The sequence below is a fragment of the Miniopterus natalensis genome, chromosome 20 (genome assembly GCF_054644295.1).
Source record: "Miniopterus natalensis isolate mMinNat1 chromosome 20, mMinNat1.hap1, whole genome shotgun sequence".
Taxonomy (NCBI): domain Eukaryota; kingdom Metazoa; phylum Chordata; class Mammalia; order Chiroptera; family Miniopteridae; genus Miniopterus; species Miniopterus natalensis.
The window spans coordinates 11,575,288-11,594,726 of NC_142100.1; the positions used below are offsets into that span (position 1 = coordinate 11,575,288).

The 19,439-nt window shown below is 38.3% G+C and overlaps 1 protein-coding gene across 5 annotated transcripts in view; it reads right to left on the reverse strand.

Annotated features, from left to right (window-relative positions):
• Positions 1 to 220: 220 nt before the first annotated feature.
• Positions 221 to 19,439, reverse strand: part of CCDC15 (coiled-coil domain containing 15) — a 40,067-nt gene continuing 20,848 nt past the window's right edge. For 4 of the 5 annotated variants that reach the window (XM_087828545.1, XM_087828544.1, XM_087828543.1 and 1 more), the window contains 5 exons: positions 15,479 to 15,571; positions 14,228 to 14,331; positions 2,596 to 2,772; positions 2,191 to 2,339; positions 221 to 979 (listed from right to left, as the gene is read on the reverse strand). In XM_087828545.1, the coding sequence (XP_087684671.1) occupies positions 858 to 979; positions 2,191 to 2,339; positions 2,596 to 2,772; positions 14,228 to 14,331; positions 15,479 to 15,571 (645 nt within the window). In that variant the 3' untranslated portion in view covers positions 221 to 857. The remainder of the gene's footprint in view (positions 980 to 2,190; positions 2,340 to 2,595; positions 2,773 to 14,227; positions 14,332 to 15,478; positions 15,572 to 19,439) is intronic. The other variant, XM_016204399.2, reaches the window with a different exon arrangement.

A 19,439-nucleotide genomic window follows, 5' to 3' on the forward strand; every position in this document is an offset into this window, starting at 1 on the left:
ATGTTTTTAATTCATAATATTAAACCTTTTCATATTTTATGTCAGAAAGCACTGCAAAGAAATAACAAATTCATACTAACTATAGCAATTTTTATTTCATCTGCTCTGAAGGTATGCCATTCACCAAATTTTTAAAAGATAGGGAACTAAGGCAGGATTTTACTCACACAGACCTCAGACTCACTTTTTGAAATGTCACTCACAATTATTCACACAGAAGATGCTGAAACGACAGAGGGTTTATTTTCCATTTTTTGGCAATGAAAATTATAAAATTAAAAAGGGTTTTGTCCAATGTCACTGAATGGGGAAACGGGTAATAAGTTAAAAAAAGAGAGAAGAGATTTTTGAGGGGGAAAAGTGCATCAAATTCAAATTCTTCTCATCTCTAACTGTTAAACGCAACTAGAAAAGCAAACAGCAATCTAGATGGCCACTGATGCGCAGAAACCCATTTCATCATCATCTTTTCCGCTTCATCCAGACATTTTCAATTTTGCCAAGATTCAAAGGTACAGTTTTGGAAAGACAATAAATGAGATAATCACAAAGATTTCTCATGATCTCTTCTGATCAGAGCAGAGCAAAGTAAGATAAACCTCACTGGTCTGACTGATCATTTTTAAAACAGACTCCACATGGTTCAAGCAAAGAGACAAGTTTGGAAGTCAACTTTCCATCAAGGTCCCAAGGAGACTGAAACACCGGCTCCAATCTAATTGTAGAGACAGTTGTTACGTGGGGCTTTCTTTCCAGATTACACATCTTACACACTTTAACAGCTTTACCTAAATAATCTCTCAGAGAGTCGATTTTAAGTGAAGGCTGAAATACTAACAGTTGATTTCACATTCTTATTATACATTTTTCATAGTCCGTCTGTGTGCAGAAGCAAAATTATGAATGGCGGCTCGAAGAGCTGAGTTCCCCTCAGGGGTATCACAGGAATTAATGACTGAATGCAGTGCCCGGGTATATGCTGCAAATAAAGGTTTGGACAGTGATGAATGAAGTCACAGTCTACACAACTCTCCCAACCTCTTTCCTATTACTACTGCTCCTCTACCTAGTCTCAAAGGTATTAACTTTAACCATCCATTGAATAAATATTTACTGAGTACTTACTATATGCCAAGCACCCCGAGAGGATGGAAAAGATAAGGGAGAGGACAGACAAAAATAACTGCAGTGCAATACCTCTAAACCGGAGACATACATAAAATATCACCACATAATGAAGTTCGGAGTGAATTAAAACTATCCAAGAGAGGATGGAAAAGATCTCCAGAAGTAGACATTTAAGGTGGTCTTGAAGGTTTAACCAGAGTAAAGGAAAGAAGACATTCTAGGCAGGGAAATCAATGTGTGAGGTGCCAAAGGTGTAACAAAAAATGTGACATGTACTGGTGTGTGACAATAGCATGTTAGATGAGGCTGACGTCCTGCCTCGGGCCAGAGAGAAAATATGCCAAATATGCCATGCGCTTTGTACTGTAAAAACCTAGAGATTTGAGAACAGGGGAATGGTAGCATCAGATCTGTGTTTTTAAAATATAACTCACAGAACTGATAAGAAACTCCTGTCACAAGGATGAGGCACTTGGAATACAAATACTTGCAGTATTTTCAGCGTGTGCATCAAGCCTACATAACCTCCACATTATGTAAACCAAGCATCTAAGGATGGACAGGAAACAGAAACATTAGTGACAACAGGAAGGACTCCATTTCTCTAGCTGGGATTCCTGGGAAAGACAGGGTTTATACCAGTCCCTGTTCCTCAGTGTCCCCTGGCAACCTGGCAGTCTAATGCGGGTATGTGTGGTAAGTCTGTGTTAGATAACATTAAATAAAGTATTTGGATAAAAGGGAATTCAACTAGGCAGAGGACTAACTTCATGGCCACTGGCAAGCTCTAGTATTCTTCATTTCCAGGAGAACCCGGAACCCGCCTTCCTACAGTGGAGTAAGCTGGAAACATTTCCCCAGCATAAATGGAGAAAAGACGACAACAGATCTCGAAGAGAAACATAACTCACTATAACCTATTTTTACTGCCTCAGAGATGCTTTGTAAAGGGGTTATAACAGTCTCTGATACATAGTAAGCACTCAATAATGCTAAATTACTACAATCACTACTTTTCAAAAAACTGCCACCAGGCCCCAACCATTCCTTTAAGAAACATACCTTTGGGGTTTTTATAGAAAACACAGTTGTTGGCACAGGTATCAGGATGAGCATCCCAGAAGTCAGGGCCGCAGCAGCACAGCGGAGGTAAAGTGATATTGTACAGCCGCATTTTCTCCTGGATCTGGGCCCTTAACGCTTCTACGTACCTGCGGACACACAGCGATCGGTGAGCACTGGGAGGGGGGGCGCCCTCATCTCCCTGCCCCCGAGGCTGTCACAGCCCGCACCCGTGCCGTCCGCCTCTCTGCCTCGGAGGGCAGCACTAGGACGAGCGGGGTCCCGAGAAAGACCTGGCGAGGCTGTGCCCCAAGTACGAAAGGCACGGTCAGCTCCCGTAGGAGAAGAACAGACTTGCCGACGTCTCTTCTGGACGCCGCCGCTCAGGCAGCGCTTCCCGGGTACCTCTGGCGCTCCTTCGCTCTCCGCCGCTCTCTCTCTCCGGCCCCCTTCGCTTCCTCGAGCCGCAGCCGGGCTAACATCTCGCTGATCTTCTCCCCCGAATAATGCTCTTCAGGGAGGCTCGTTCTTAACATCCTCTGCTCTTCGGCACGGCGCTGCTGCTCTTTCTTTTCCTTAATTCTGAGAATAAAATCATAATATGGTTAGGAATTTTATAAAATCATTATTTAAAATCAGTTTCTAGGCCCAACTAACTCAAGAAATTCCCAGAACTAAGGAGTCAGAAAATCAGTTCCACACCCTAGAACGGCTTCAAACACTCCTGCTGGCTGACCTGAGGGGACCTGCAGCTCGGTATCTGTAGAGAGGCCTCTCAAATGGAAATGACTAGCGGTTACTATCAAGAGCTTTCCCGGAAGAATCCAAGTACAAGAGCTTTCTCGGGTTAAAACTACAAGTAGACAGGACTTCTGTTTTTGGCAGAAATGGAGTAACCGGATCCAGGAACCAGATGTGCCCTCCCATCCTACACAACCAAATATATAAATAACAAGTCAATCAACCAACTAACCAATCAAGCAGGCAAAACACAAAAAATGATAATTTTCAAAATTCTGGACATCAGGCAATGAAAGACAGTGATCCTTGACAGATGGCAAACAAATGAGGGGAGCCCTATAACTGCCCAAGCTGACTGACTTGGAAGTTTCCAGGCGGCAGGATAGGTCAGGGCAGCTGCGGTAGAGCCTAGCGGATTCCCTGAGCTGAGGAGCGGAAGCTGAAAGGCCAGGGACACAAAGGCAACTAGAGTTCACAAGACAATACCAGAGAGGAGAGAGCTGCTCCGAGAGAGAACTCCAGAGGTCCACAGAGGGGTCCTTCAAACACACAACAGAGTACTATGCATGCATGTGAGGCAAGGACCCGAGGCAAGGCCAGAGCCATCTAAAAGGGTGGCAGGGAGCAGCACCTTGTGCTCATGGAGCAGGGCCAGTGCCTGTCCCACCAGTCAGACTTAAAAACTCAGAACGCACAGGGTGCTGGGAGTGTTCAGGAAGACCTACCTCGGTAGTGGGCAGTAACAATTAGTCCTGGACTGAACACTGCTCCAGACACACCTAACAAACGGTAAAAGCAAAGCCTGAGGTAACTTAACTACATCCAAAAACAAAGCTCAGGAAAGTTTGTAAGAATGCAAAGATATCCAACAACCGACAAAGTAAAATTTGTAACGGTGGACATCTCATCAAAGATGACCCCGCAAGCAAAGAGGAAGGAGTCACACTCTTCATGAAGACAATCATCAACTGAAACCAACACAGAACTGACAGTCATTAGAATCAGCACATAAGAACAAAATACAGAGGCCCAGCTGGTGTGGCTCAGTGGTTGAGCGCCGTCCCATGCATCAGGAGGCCGCCAGATTGGTTCCCAGTCAGGGCACATGCCCGGGCTGCAGGCTCAATCCCCGGGAGGAGGTGTGCAGGAGGCAGCTGATTGATGTTTCTGTCTCTCTCTCCCCTCCTCTCTGAAATCAATAAAAACAATTCTTTTTTAAAAATGAAAAGACATGTCAAGGGCTAAGAGAAAATTTTTGCAAAGCATATACTGGATAAAGGACTTACATCTACATTAATTTAAAAACTTAAAACTCAACAATAAGACAACTAATTTTAAAATTTGGGTTTGCACAGACATTTCACCAAAAAACAATATACAGATGACAAACACTTGAAAAGATGCTCAAGAGCTTTAGTCCTTCAGGAAATGCAAAATAAGCCACAATAAGATACCACTACACACCTACACACAAATGGCTAAAGTAAAAAGGACTGACTGTATAAAGTATTGGTGAAGGTGTAAGGAAACTTGAACTCTCTGACACTGCTGGTATAATATAAAATGGGATAACCACTTTGGAAAACAGTTTGACAGTTTCTTTACAAAATGAAATTTATACCTATCACATGACCAGGCTTTCCACTCCCAGGTATTTACCCAAGAGAAAAGGTAACATATTTTAAAAGACTTGTACATGACTGTTCATTGCAGCTTTATCTGTAATAGCCAAAAACTGGAAACCCATGAATGGATAAACAAATTGTGGTATATCCATACAATGGAATACTATTCAGTAGCAAAAGGGAATGAACTCTTGATACACACAACAGTAAGGATGAATCTCAAAATAACAATGCTGAGTAAAAGATGCTGAGCACAAGAGTATATATACACTGTGTGATTCTAGAAAATTCAAACTAATCTGTAGTGACCTAAAGCAAACCAGTGGTTGGCTGGGGACAAGGGGGTCAAGGAGGGCAGAAAGGAGGGACTACCAAGGGCACAAGAAACTTTTGAGGATGATGGATATTTTCACTATCTTGACTATGGTAATGGTTTCATGTATATATATGTCAAAACAGCTAAGTCTATACTTTAAATATGTGTAGTTTATTAAATATCAACTCTACTTATTTTAAAAGCCATCTACAAGTAGAGAGGAAATGAGCAGCTCACTGAGAAAATCATAAGAAACTTAAGAGCTTTTGTTAAGAAATATGACTAACTCAGGACTAGAACTTATAAACATATGCTGATAATTTTAGTTGCTAAAAATTACTTTGAAACAAATGAGCTATTGTTTTCTGAACAATAGTATGAGGTCAATTCATACTCATATACCTCTTTAATAAATCACTGACTACTGAAAATTCTGGGTTATCGGTTAATAGCAGCCTAATTACTCCAGGGGTATTAAGGCCCTCCTTTTAGTAAGATTAACACAGGTACACATTAAAACCCAGGACAGTCCTACAAAGGCTAAAAGATCAAGCACTGGAAAAGTACAAGAGACACAATAGCTATGTTGTATGAACAACTAAGTGCATCCAAATTCTGACGGCTAATCACAGGCCACCTCTAGCAGAGTGTTAAGGCTACTTTAAACAAGGGTTTTCTTACAACTGTTCTCCCATGCCTGCTGTTCCTTCCTGAGCTACAGCTGCTTAAATCTAAACTGAGTTTTCCTCAATGAGTATGGAACGTAAACATAGCTTTCACAGGATTTAAATTCATAGGATTCAAATTCAAGTGCAATATAAAGTTGTAATAGGGCAGAGGTGAGAATCCCATTATTGAAACATGGGCAGAGAAATATGCTTTTATACCTGTGAAGATCAAGATGTAAAACATATAAGGCAGTGAATGTGAGAAAGGCAATGTAAGAAGAGGTCAAAACAGGCACATGCTCATTCACAACTGACTTGCAAATAAAAAAAGATTTTTCTGGAGATAATTAATCAAATTGAGGCTTTCATTGGTGAAATTTAAATGGAACCAAGTGAATGACAACAGAAAAGCTAAGTCATTGTTATAATTCTCTATACCAACCACTCTCTATACTAGTAGACTAAGAGCCAAGGAAACAGATCAGCACTGTTTTTCAAATGTTGGCACCTTAGGTCTTAAGAACAGGACAGTTACTACAAATGATGCACTCGGCCCTCCCCCTCCCGGAGCCCGAGCACTCCTCTCCTGTCAAGCATCTCAAGTGTTGTCTAGGCTTTCTGTCTGCGTTTCCCGATATCCTCCTCACCACTCCATGTGGCTTTAAGGCCCAGAATAGCTCCATGAAACAGCTTTCTCTAAGGTCAATGACCTATACAGTTCATTTAATCCATCTAGCACAGCAATTTTCAAACTCTTTCATCTCATGACACACATAAACTAATTACTAAAATTCTGCGGCACACCAAGAAACATATTTTTTGCAGATCTGACAAAAAAAGTAGGTATAATTTTTATTCATTCACAATGGATGGCTATTGTATTGGCTGATCTTGTTTTTTTACTTAACAATCTAAGGGAAAAGAGGTCAGAGCCTCAGACTAAATAGCCAGGTATTGCATGTTTTAAAAATTCTTGCAGCACACTGGTTGAAAATCACTGATCTAACACAAACAGGGACAATACTGTACCCAAAGAAGCAAAAATTGACTCAAGGAAGGAAAAAAATCTTAGATATTAAAATACTTTGTGGCCTTCTAAAGTCACAGCACATGAACAGAAATAGAATATATCTAAGCATTCTCCACTTCTTACTCTATACCTTCTGCCTAAGTGACTTTACCTATGTTTCCTGTTTCAGTTACCATCCACCACCTGTAACTTATAAAGCTACAGCTCCAACATAAACCATTCCCAAGATTCAAACCTATTTAACTACCTGCCAATTTGAAATCTCCACCATAGTGTTTCAATGGTATTTTCTGGGAAAAGAATCCACAGCTTTGGTCAGATTCTCAGGTCAAGAACTATTGCCATATAGTAGTTACAGAAAGGATCATAAAATCAAAAATGACAAAGCTACCTAAGAAAGTTGGTATAAACAGTTATTCCAGCCCGGCCGGGCGTGGCTCAGCGGTTGAGCATCGACTTAGGATCCAGGCGATAAGGGTTCAATTCCCAGTCAGGGCACATGTCCGGGTTGCGGGCTTGATCCCCAGTCAAGGGCATGCAGGAGGCAGCCGATCAATGACTCTCTTATCATTGATGTTTCTATCTCTCACTCTCCCTCCCTCTCCTTTCCTCTCTCTGAAATCAATATATATTTAAAAACAAAACAAAAAAACAATTATTCTATAAGTTTTTAATCTTTTCTGATGTTTTTAAGGCGTCTTGCATAAATATACCTTTTACTTATACACAATAGAAACTAAAGTAGGTCAGAAATCAACGTGTCAATGTTTCCAGAAACTGACGTGAGTACAATTATAGTGGTTCGCCGGTATGCCAAAGGTATTTTGAAACCACTGTCAGACTTCTAGTAAAAGCGAGTAAGAATTACAAACAAGGTAGGTCCCATAAGACTGCCAGCTGATTTCTCCACAGGAACTTTGGAGGCCAGAGAGACTGATACAAAATATTCAAGCTGATGAAATGCAAGGACCTACAACCAAGATTATTCTACCCAGCAAGGCTGTCATTTAGAATCAGAGGAGACATAAAGAACTTCTCAGAAAAGAAAAAACTAACGAAGTTCATTGTCACCAAAACAGTATTACCAGAAATGTTAAATGGACTTCTTTAAGAAGGGAGGGGGCATAATTATAAAGAATAAAATGGCAATAAATACATACCTATCAATAATCACTTTAAATGTAAATGGATTAAATACTCTAATCAAAAGACACAGGGTAGCTGAACAGATAAGGAAACAAGACCATATATGCTGTCTATTAGAGACCTACTTCAGATCGAAAGACACACACACTGAAAGTAAAGAGATGAAAAAGATATTTCATGCAAACGAAAACAACAACAAAAGCTGGGATAGCCATACTTATATCAGACAAAATAGACTTTAAAACAAAGGCTGCAACAAGAGACAACAACATTTCATATACGATAGCCAAAATATGGAAGCAACCTAAGTGTTCATGGACAGACAACTAAATAAAGATGTGCTACATATATACAATGGAATATTACTCGGCCATAAATAAAAAATGAACTCTTACCATTTGCAACAACATAGACCTAGAGGGTATTATGATAAGTAAAATAAGTCAGAAAAAGACAAATACCATATGATTTCACTTACATGTGGAGTCTAAATAACAGAACAAACAAAACAGAAACAAACTCAGAGATACAGAGAACAAACTGGTTGTTGTCAGATGGGAGGGTGATTGGGGGTCAGGGGATGGGGGAAAGGGGAAGGATTAAGAAGTGCAGATTGGCAATTACAAGATAGTCAGGAGAATGTAAAGTACAGCATAGGGAATATAGTCAATAATACTGTAATAACTGTATGGTGCCAGGTGAGTACTAGACTTATCAGGGGGGACACTTTGTAAGTTATATAAATGTCTAACCACTATGTTGTATATCTGAAACGAATATAATATTGAATGTCAACTGTGAGTTTTTAAAATTTTTTTAAAGGAAGTAAGAATATAAAATATTACTACCCTGTGTGTAGTTAGACTAAAATAGAGGTCTGAAACCAAATATAAGGGCTATCATTTTTTTAATTTTATTTTTTGTCTCTATGGATTCTTTCTCCTTGAGCAATCACAAAAATTTATCAATCCCGTTACTTTCAAATAAAAGGAACTGTGCTTCTAAGATTAAGAAACAGGTTTATTTCAGGAGTTAAAGAGGTGCCTGTTAGAAAGCTAACTTCTCAAGGAGGTAGAAGAAATCTTCCTCTTTGACCAAACAGGATTAAGGTCTAATTTAACATGGCCTAAATCTCTGCCTGCTGATACTGTTTTTCTGTTCAACCTTCCTATTTCCCCATTTCTTGATTCTGATAGTATTCTTTCTTAGTGATTTCTTAAATCATTACTAAAAATAACAATATTTCCTACTGGACTATCTACTTGGATTTCCTTTAAGCATGTCAAACCCAATATGCTCCAAACTAAATGTATATTCCCTACCTCTGCCTACCCTCCTCCTCCACGGCAAATCTGTTTTATAGTAGTACCCCATTTACCTGTTGGCCTAAACTATAAACCTGAAACTTATCCTGGAGTTATCTGACAAAATCTTATCAATTCTCTCTCTTATGCTCTTAAAACTGCCTCTTCCTCATTGCATCCCTGGCCCTGGCTTATCTGAAAGGCGGTGTTACAGACTCCAAAGATGTTAGGTGATGGAGTCAAATGAATCTGGGGTTGAATCCCAGTTTTGCCATTGCTAAGTGAGATCTTAGGCAAATTCCTTAACCTCTCTAGGGTTCATTTTTTTATCTGTAAATGAAAAGAATAAAATTTACCTCATAAGGTTACTGGAGTGAAGAAATGACCTAATGCCTCTGTAAACACTCAATGAATAGTGGTTACCACTACCCTGCAGGATTATACATTAATTAGAGAAGATCATGTAAAGTGCTTGACACACAGTAAAGACTTAATATATAATAATCTTTTAAAAAATTTAATTTCACCTCTCTTCTTCTAAGCGTATTACTTCAATAATCTAACATCTAGTTCCAGTCATCTTATCTATTCCCTACAATGCCTCTACAAGGCTCCTGTTTTCAGGATAAAATCCAAATTCCTTCTCATGACATACAAAGCTCTTTACGACCTTGTCTGTCCTTGTCCTTATGTCTTAAGGCTCATCTCCTGCCATTACATTAGTCCCAATCCCATCAATGTCAGAAGTGTCACATTCTCTCAAGAGCCAATATTTTTACAATGCTTTTCCTTTTGCCTAGAATTCCCATGTATTATTTTCCCCAACCCAATTAGCATTTTCTCTCATACTACTGCTTCTAATCCTTCAAAACTCAGCTCAGGAAGTCTTGCCTGGCCTGCTACATCATATCCCAAATTTTGGGTTCAAAACACAGTCTCTGTGCTCTCATGTAATCTTGTAATTTTTTTCTTCTAATGATATTATGAAAATACTTTCTTTTACTTGAGGTTTTTATATGAGAAATTAGTAACATTGCTTTTTTATAAATGTCCTTGTTAGGTTGGTATTAAGGTTATAATGGCCTCTATAATTATTTGGGAAGTATTCCCTGTTTTCTATTCTCTGGAATATTTTATGTAAAACTTTTTCCCTTAAATATTTGGCAACTAATATTTATTGAACACATACTACATGCCAGGTTCTGTATTAAGCATATTTACATGTTATCTCATTTAATGCTCACAGCAACTTTATGAGGTATAATACCATTATTATCCCTGGTTTATAGAGAAGAAACTAAGGCTCACCGATGTAACTTTCCCAAAGTCACACAGCTGGTAGGCAGCAGAGCAGGAACTTGAACACATCTCTCTCCATGTTCTTAACCACATGCTATATTGTCTTGTAATACTTAATATACAGTATTGTAATTATCTGTTCATTTATCTGCTTCCCCGTTAGTCAGTAAGATCCCTGAATAGTGGGATCATGTCTTTCATTTTTTGCACCCCCTAAGTCTAGCATCATGTCTACCAGTTAATAGATGCTCAATAAATAGCTGCTAAATGAATGAGTAAGGACATATCATTTGATTCTTATTATAGCTGAATGAAGTAAAGCAGCTTTTATCAGTTCCTGTTTAGAAAGCAGAATACTGCTAAAGTATTTTGTCTTTAAGTTAAATCATATAACCTCCATGCAAAAAGCACAAATAATTTAGTTTCTTCAACCAGGAAAAAGCCAAAAATAATTTTTAATTATTTGCAAACTATCAGCAAGATTTAATTTTCTGATACCACTTGTAAGACAGAGACCTTCATATTTTTTCTAGGATCAAGCATATAAATCTAAGAAGAAAAAGATTATCCAATGAGAAAATGGCAATAAAACAAAAGCCTTAAACAGAAGAGCTTTCAAAAAAGGTCAGCAGTATAGCTAAAGAATTCCCCACTGAGTATGCCATGTGCTAGACATGTCATAAAAAGATTTAGGTTAGACATAAAATACCCATATCAAGGATGTCTTAGCTTCAGTTAAATGAACTAAATTTCCATTCTATCTTTTGCCTGACGAGTCTGTACAATGCTTACATATGGGTACTATAGAACTGAAAGTTTTTTTGATGCAGATCAGATCATAATTATGGCTAAACAACTAGCTTATAGTAAGACAAATCTGGCCTACATATAAGAGTGAACTTCTGAGCCAACATCTTTAGATTCTGAAATTTATCCAGGGAGATTATACAATTATATCCTAAAGAACACTAAGAATAGAAAAATGCTTAAAATGTTTAAAAAGAATCCTGCCTAAAGGCTATCTTAGACAACTTCATGAGGATTTTTCCAAGCTTCCTCTACCCAATCCAAAACACACATACCACACAAACTTTTTCCATTAGAGCAGTTTTGTCAAGTTGCTTTAAGGACAACAGTATTATAACATACCTCAATGGAGGAAAAAAGTATGTGAGAATAAAAACATATCAAAAGAACTATAAAACATCTCACAGAAAAACAATTCTCATTAGGGGATTGATCACACAAATATTTCAGAAGTCCTTGTACTCTCTATTGCAAAATAAACGGCATTCAGCAGCAAGGGGCCCCTTACAGTGCAGATATTGCTTAGGCTCCCAAAGTCAAATATACTGATGATTAAAAAAATGTTGAAAATTAACAAATGCAGAATGACTAGAAAAAATATATATTTATTTCCACCATCCAAAGATAATTCTAAAACATCTTGGAATGTTTTATTTTAGTCATTTTTTTCCATTATCGGTGATACTGCAAAAAGCTTTGTTTCCATTGGGTTTATGACTTAGGAGAAGTTCAGGGGTATTTAAGCTGCTGCCCTGGGGCAGGAGGCAGAGGCTCAGGCAGAAGCTCCAAGAATAGGGGCCTTCAGTAATGCCCCTCTCAAAGGTCACTGGGTAATATTTTACTTGGGACTTTTACATTAATGTTCATGAGAGAAATCAGTCTGTAATGTTGCTTTCTAGTAATGTTTATGCTGGTCTCTACAATTATTTGGAAAGTATTTCCTCTTTCCCATTCTCTAGAATAGTATATGTAAAACTTAGCAATATTTTTTCCCTTAAATATTTGGAAAAAATCTGTTAGAGAAGACATGTGAGCCTGGATCTGAGCTTGAATTTTTTAATAAGATTTTAAATAACTGATTTAATTCTTTAAGTGTTATGGGAGATCTCCCTTTGGGTGTGCAGCTTGTGGAGTCAATTGGGTCATGCTCTGATGTGATCTATTTCCTTGGGCAAGGGAAACAAAAAATAAGCAAATGGGACTATATCAAACTAAAGAGTCTTTGCACAGTAAAGGAAACCATTAACAAAATGAAGAGACAATCTACTGAATGGAAAAACAAAACAAACAAACAAAAATAGAAACAGACTCACAGATACAGAAAACAGACTGACAGCTGTCAAGGGGGTGCTTGGGAGCCTGCAAAAAAAAAAGACACACACACCTCACAGACATAGACAACAGCATGGGGATTACCAGAGGGAAAGGGGAACAGGGGGAAGTAGAAGACAGTAAAGGGAGGGCTAATGGTGATGGAAGGAGACTAGACTATGGGTGTAAAACACACAATACAATATGCAGATGATGTATTATAAAACTGTATACTTGAAACCTATTTAATTAACCAATGTAACCCAAATAAATTCAATTAAAAATTCAATTAAAAGATAGCATAAAGACCTGAACAGGAACCTCACCAAAGAAGATATACAGATGACAAGTAAGTACAGTTGAACATTAAACAACATGGGTTTCAACTGTAGGTTCACTTACATGTGGATATTTTTCAATAAATATACAGTTGACCCTTTGCATCCCCTAGGTTTGCTGGTGTTTCCATCAGCCACCACAGACAGAAACTTGGTAGATACCGAGTCATATGCATTGTTCTGTGCCACCATATATAAGGGACTTGAGCATCCACAGATTTTGATATCCATAGGGGTACTAGAACCAATCTCCATCGATATGAGATTACTACAGTTAAATTTTAGGGGAGTCAAAAGTAATATGCTGATTTTCAACTGTGCAGGGGTGCCCATAACCCCTACACTGTTCCAGGGTCAATTGTATATGAAAGGATGTTCCACATCATATGTCATTAGGGAACTGCAAGTTATAAGAATGAGATATTACTAGATACTTATTAGAATGGCCAAAAGCCAAAACACTGACAACACCAAATGCTGACGTGGATGTGGAACAACAACTCTCATTCACTGCTGGAGGAACACAAAATGGTATGGCTACTTTGAAAGAAAGTTTGGCAGTTTCTATCCACAGTAAACAAACTCTTACCATACAATCCGGCAAATGCACTCCTTGGTATTTACCCAAAGCAGTTAAAAAATTATGCCCAAATAAAACCTGCATATGAATATTTATAGCAACTTTACTCACAGTTGCCAAAGCTTGGAAGAAACCAAGATGTCATCCAGCAGGTGAATGGATAAACTGTGGTACGTTCAGATAACAGAGTATTACTTAGCACTAAAAGAAATGAGCTATCAAGCCATGAAAAGGCATTAGAGGAACCTTAAAGCATATTACTAAGTGGAAGGAGTCAACTGAAAAGGCTTTCTGGCTACATACTGCGTGATTACAACTCTGTGGCATTCTGGAAACAGCAAACAACGGCGACCGTAAAAAGGTGAGCAGTTGCCAGGGGCCAGGGGAAGGAGAGATGAATAAATAGGTGGCGCCTGGGGTTTTGGAACAGTGAAACTATTCCGCATGGTACTGTACGGATGGGTACACGTCATTATACATTTGTCAAACCTGTAAGAACCGACCACACCAAGAGTGAATCTGAATGTAAAATGCGGACTATAATGTGTCCACACAGGGTTATCAGTTGTGACAAATGTCCCGCTGTGGTACGGGATGTTAACAGTAGAAGAGGCAGTCCATGTGCAGGGGCCAGAAGTAAATGGGAACTCTTTGTACTTTCTGCTTAACTTTGCTATGAACCTACAACTGTTTAAAAAAAAAAAGTCTATTTTAAAAACATAGCTCTTAACCATCTATTAATACCTCTATCCAGATAAAAAATAGTTGTTCCTGTTATGGGTCAAAAGGGAAAACCACTAGCTGATTATTTCTAAAACTTAGCTTCTGAAATCTGGTAATTTAAGGATCACCATGCAGGTGAAAGAACTCACTTTTCAATTCTCTTCCTGTGTTCTTTTTGCCTCTGCTGCTCTTTTACTTGCTCTCTTTCAATATCCATGAAAAGGCGTCTGTATCTCAGATACCGCTTTTGACGCTAAAGGGAAGAAGTTAAGATTGTTAAGATTCTGCTCTCAGGGCACTTTCCAGGAAGGAAAATATCTTTGTGCCTTAGACAAGAAAACTATATGACATAGAAGTCGCATGGAACTAAGTCCTTAATTTCCTCCTACTTATGGTGGTCAAGATAATATCACATACAGCAGGAGCTTTATATTTTCAAGCACATAGCTATTCTATTTACAGACAAGTCGGAGAACGAAGTACTCATTTGGTTTGTCCTTAGTGTAGTCCCTTGTCAACAGCACTTGAGGAAATGACTATATCTGATACGATAAAACATATACTGTATTTACCATTCCCAAGTAGTAAGTACCACAGAAGCAGGGTCACAGAATGTGAAATGTACTTTATAACAGAACAAGTCACTAACTTTTCAAAATTAAAACCACACCACAAAAGCATACTCTAAGCCTAGCCTAACATGGGGAGGGGAGGAGAACTGAAGGAAATAAAAGCATCATACTTTCAAAGGGAACGGGCATAATGAAAGCAAGTACTACTACTATGTGTGATATGTCCATACCTCTGGATTTAGATATCCTCTCTTAAGGATACAAGCTACTCAAGGCACTAGTATACACAAAGACATGTTTTTGCCCTTTGAGTAGCTTGTGTCCTTTTAGTAAAAACATTGAAAGTCTAATAGCGATTCTCAATATTGAAGATAAAGCACAATCATCAGTGATACTTTTTAAAAACACAGATGCCTCAAACCTGACTTTTCAGACACCGAAAAAAATATATCTAAAAAAAGCTCCACATCTGGTTCTAGTGCATGGCCAGTGATAAAAACTGTTGGTTTTAAACTAATTCTGGATTGAAAAGGGGGGGGAAAGGAAGCCATAAATTAAAACTCTTCTTCTAAATAAGTTATTATGGCAAATATCACTAACTGAAGAAATTCACTAGGATCACATCTCTGATTTTGCATCGAGGTACCCTAAATCTTAGGAGCTTAGAGAAGTTTAGCACATTATAATGACTTAAGTAATTTCTTTGCCTTTATCTATGGAATTTGTAGTATTAGCTCTTAATTCTTAGGACACAACAAATTATCTCCAATTTCACAAATACTATTACAGTAGAAGCCCTGGTGTCCAAAAGCCATTATCGTTACATACCTCTTTCCTGTCTTCCTCTTGATCTGCTCCAAACCGAAACGTCGGTGGAGCTTGGCATTCAGTGCTCAATCTTGATTGACATTTATCACAAACCTGTTAAAAAGTCCAGGCACACCAAGTGATAAAACTGCCAAAAGCTAGTGCCATGCATGCTTTTGGTATTTTCATCTACTGAGTCTTTTCTCCTACAACCTCGAGTCCAACTGAATAAAACACCAAAATATATATAAGAGTAAAATCAAAACAGGAACGAAAGGGATCAGCTTTGGAATGAAATAACCAAGTAAAACACAATAAACCAAAGAACCAGGTTCAAGTCAAAACCACACAGGAACAGTAACAAACTGAATGCTCAGCAAGAACGTTCTTCTTAAGTGGTCACTTAGAATCATTCCATTAGGAGTGTGACTGGGTCGAAGTCCAAGATACAAAACCAGTGCCCTTAATGTCTCAAATACGTAAGCATTTCCATTTATACTACTCTCCTGAGAATTTCTTGAGGAGCCTGAAAATATCATAACAAACAACCAACATGGCAAGGACACTGGAACTAATTTCTCCCATGTTACTAGGAAAGCCTTATGGTGTAACTTGCTATACTTAACTTGGACATCACACGGGTCAAATTATCTATAACTTTTAGAAATAAAAGCTCAAAATTACCTTTACCTTTTTAGCTTAAAAGTTGTTTATCTTTTAGGAAAGTTGCAGGATACAAGATCAGTATACAAAAATCAATTTTATTTCTATATATTTGCAATGAACAATCTGAAAACAAAATTAAGGAAAAAATCCGTTTATAATATCATCAAGAAGTACTTAGGCCCTGGCCCATGCTGCTCAGTGGTTAGTGTGTTGGCTCTTGCACCAAAGGGTCCCAGGTTCGATTCCCGGTGAAGGGTACGTGCCTGGGTTGTGGGTTTCCTCCCCGCCCCCCAGTCGGGGCTCATGCGGGAGGCAACCAATAGACGTGTCTCTCTCACATCAATGTTTCTCTCTCTCTCCCTCCTTCCCTCCCTTTCACTCTCTCTTTAAAAAGAAATGGAAAGAATATCCTCAGGTGAGGATTAACAACAAAAACAAAAAACAAACAAATTTAGGACTAAATTTTTTGTTGTTGTTAATTCTCACCTGAGGATATTTTTTCCATTGATTTTTTATTTTAGAGAGAGTGGAAGGGAGGGAGGGAGGGAGGAGGGGAGAGGGGGAGAGAGAGGGTGGGAGGCAGGGAGGGGGAGGGGAGGAGGAGGGAGAGGGGGAGGGAGATGTAAGAGAGACACATCAAACGATTGATTCCCACACGCACCCTGACTCCCCAACTGGGGCGGGGTCTCAAACCTGCAACCCAGGTATGTGCCCTTGACTGGGAATCAAACACAGGACCTACCCTTCAGTGCTCAGGCCAACACTCTAACCACTGAGCCACACAGGCCAGGGCCTTAGGAATAAATTTTAACAATGAAAGTGTAAATTTTATACTCTGAAACTTAAAAAACATTGTTGAAAGAAATGAAAGATCTAAATGAATGGAAAAACACCTCATGTTCATGGCTTGGAAGATTTAATGTTGTTAAGATGGCAATACTCCCCAAACTGATCAACAGATTTAATGCAATCACCATCAAAACTTCAGTTGAATTCTCTGTAGAAACTGACAAGATGATTCTTACATTCTCATGAAAATGCAAGGGACCCAAAATAGCTGAGATGATCCTGGAATAGAAGACAAAGCTAGAGGATTCACTCTTCCCAATTTCAAAACTTAATACAAAAGTAGAGTAATCAAAGACAGTGTGGTACCAGCATAAGGATAGATATATAGATCAACAAAATAGAAATGACATTTCAGAAATAAACCCTTATATTCACACTCAAATGACTTTTGACGAGAGTGGCAAGAGAATTCAATAGGTAAGAATAATCTTTTCAGCAAATAGTGTTACCTTAACTAGATATTCACAAGAAAAAGAATGAAGTTGGACCCCTATCTACAAATATACAAAAATTAACTCAAAGTGAATCACCAGCCTAAATGTAAGAGACATAAAATTCTTATAGGAACACATGAGAGTAAATCTTCATGATGTTGGATTAGGCAATGGTTTCTTAGATATGACACCAAAATCAAAAGCCACGAAAGAAAAAACAGATAAACTGGTCTTCATCAAAATTAAAAACTTTTGTGCTGCAAAGGAAACCATCAAAAAAGTAAAAAGACAACCCACAGAATGGGGAAAAAACTTTGTAAATCATATAACTGAACTCATATAATTCTATAAGCAAAAGACAAAAAACTCAATTACAAACTGGGCAGAGAATCTAATAGACAGCTTTCCAAATAAGATATACACATGGCCAGTAAGCACATGCAAAGATGCTCATCATTAACCATCAGGAAAATAAAAGTCAAAACCGCAATGAGATACTACATCACACCCATTAAGATGGCTATAATTAAAAAGACAGGTAACAGCAAGTGTTGGTAAGAATGTAGAGAATGGCTACCTTCATATACTGCTGGTGGGAATGAACACTAGTACAGCCACTTTGTAAACCACTGTGGCAGCTCCTCAAAAGGTTAAGCATAAAGTGGCATATGTCCCACAAACCCACTCCTATGTATATGCCCAAGAGAAATGAAAACATTTATCAACAAAAAGCTTGTACACAAATGTTCACAGAAGCATCATTCGGAACAGCCAAGAAATGGAAACAACCCAAATGTCCATCAACTGATAAATAAAATGTGCTAAAGCATAAAATAGAATTTTATCCAATGGACAGGAATGAAGTACTGCCACATGCTACAAAGTCAACAAACTTTTGAAAACATGATGTTCAGTGAAATAAACCAGCCACAAAAGGCCATATATTGCATGATCCCATTTATATGAAATGCCCAGAAAAGGCCAGTCTATAGAAACAGAAAGCAGACTAGTGGTTGCCTAGGGCTAGGGCTGGGGGTGGGGGTGAGGGAAAAAGGACTGCTAATGGGTACAGGACTCTTTGGGGTGATGAAATGTTCTGAAATTGGTCGTGGCAATGTTTGCACAACCTTTTGAATACACTAAAAACACTGAACTGTACAGCTTAAATGGGTGAATTGTAGGGCATGTAAATTATAGTCAATCCTCCCTATTTACACATTCCTTATTTATGAATGCACCTATTTGCTAAAATTTATTTGAAATCCCGAAATCAATACTCCCGGTGTTTTTGTGGTCATCTGCAGACACGCACAGAACTGTGAAAAATTTGAGTTGCCAGATGTGCACATTATCAGCTGAGGCTGAACAAGGTTTGTTCCAGCCTTCATACTGTAAACAAGTATCCTTTTCAAGGCACATTTAGTGCCAAGTTTTTTCGCTTTCTGTTGGTGATTTTGCTATTTAAAATGGCTCCCAAACACAGTGCTACAATACTACCTAGTATTCCTAGGCATAAAAAGGCTGTGATGTGTCTTCTGGAGGATATATATGTATCAGATAAGCTTCAGGCATGAGTTATTAGCCCCAAGTTCAATGTTAATGAAGCAACAATATACAGGGTGGGCCAAAAGTAGGCTTACAGTTGTTCACATGGAAAAGAATATAATAATTAATAAATAATAATACAAGAATAAACTGTTTCACATACAACTGTATACCTATTTTTGCCCCACCCTGTATATTAAATAAGGGGTCTTTAAACAGAAATTCACATAAAACAAAGGCAATGTACTGATCAGCTAACGACAATGTGATCAGAGACTCACAGGAACCTAACCCTGTATCTCCCCTAGGAGCAATGGTTCAGTATTTACAAACTTGGTATTTGAAACAACTTTATAGAATATAACTACTATGACTAAGAAGCCTTGACTCTGTATCTCAATAAATCTATTATTTTTTAAGTTATTTATTTGTTTGTTATAAAACTGGAAAATGAGAAAAAGCAAAAGGCTTATGGTGGTTCTCTGGAA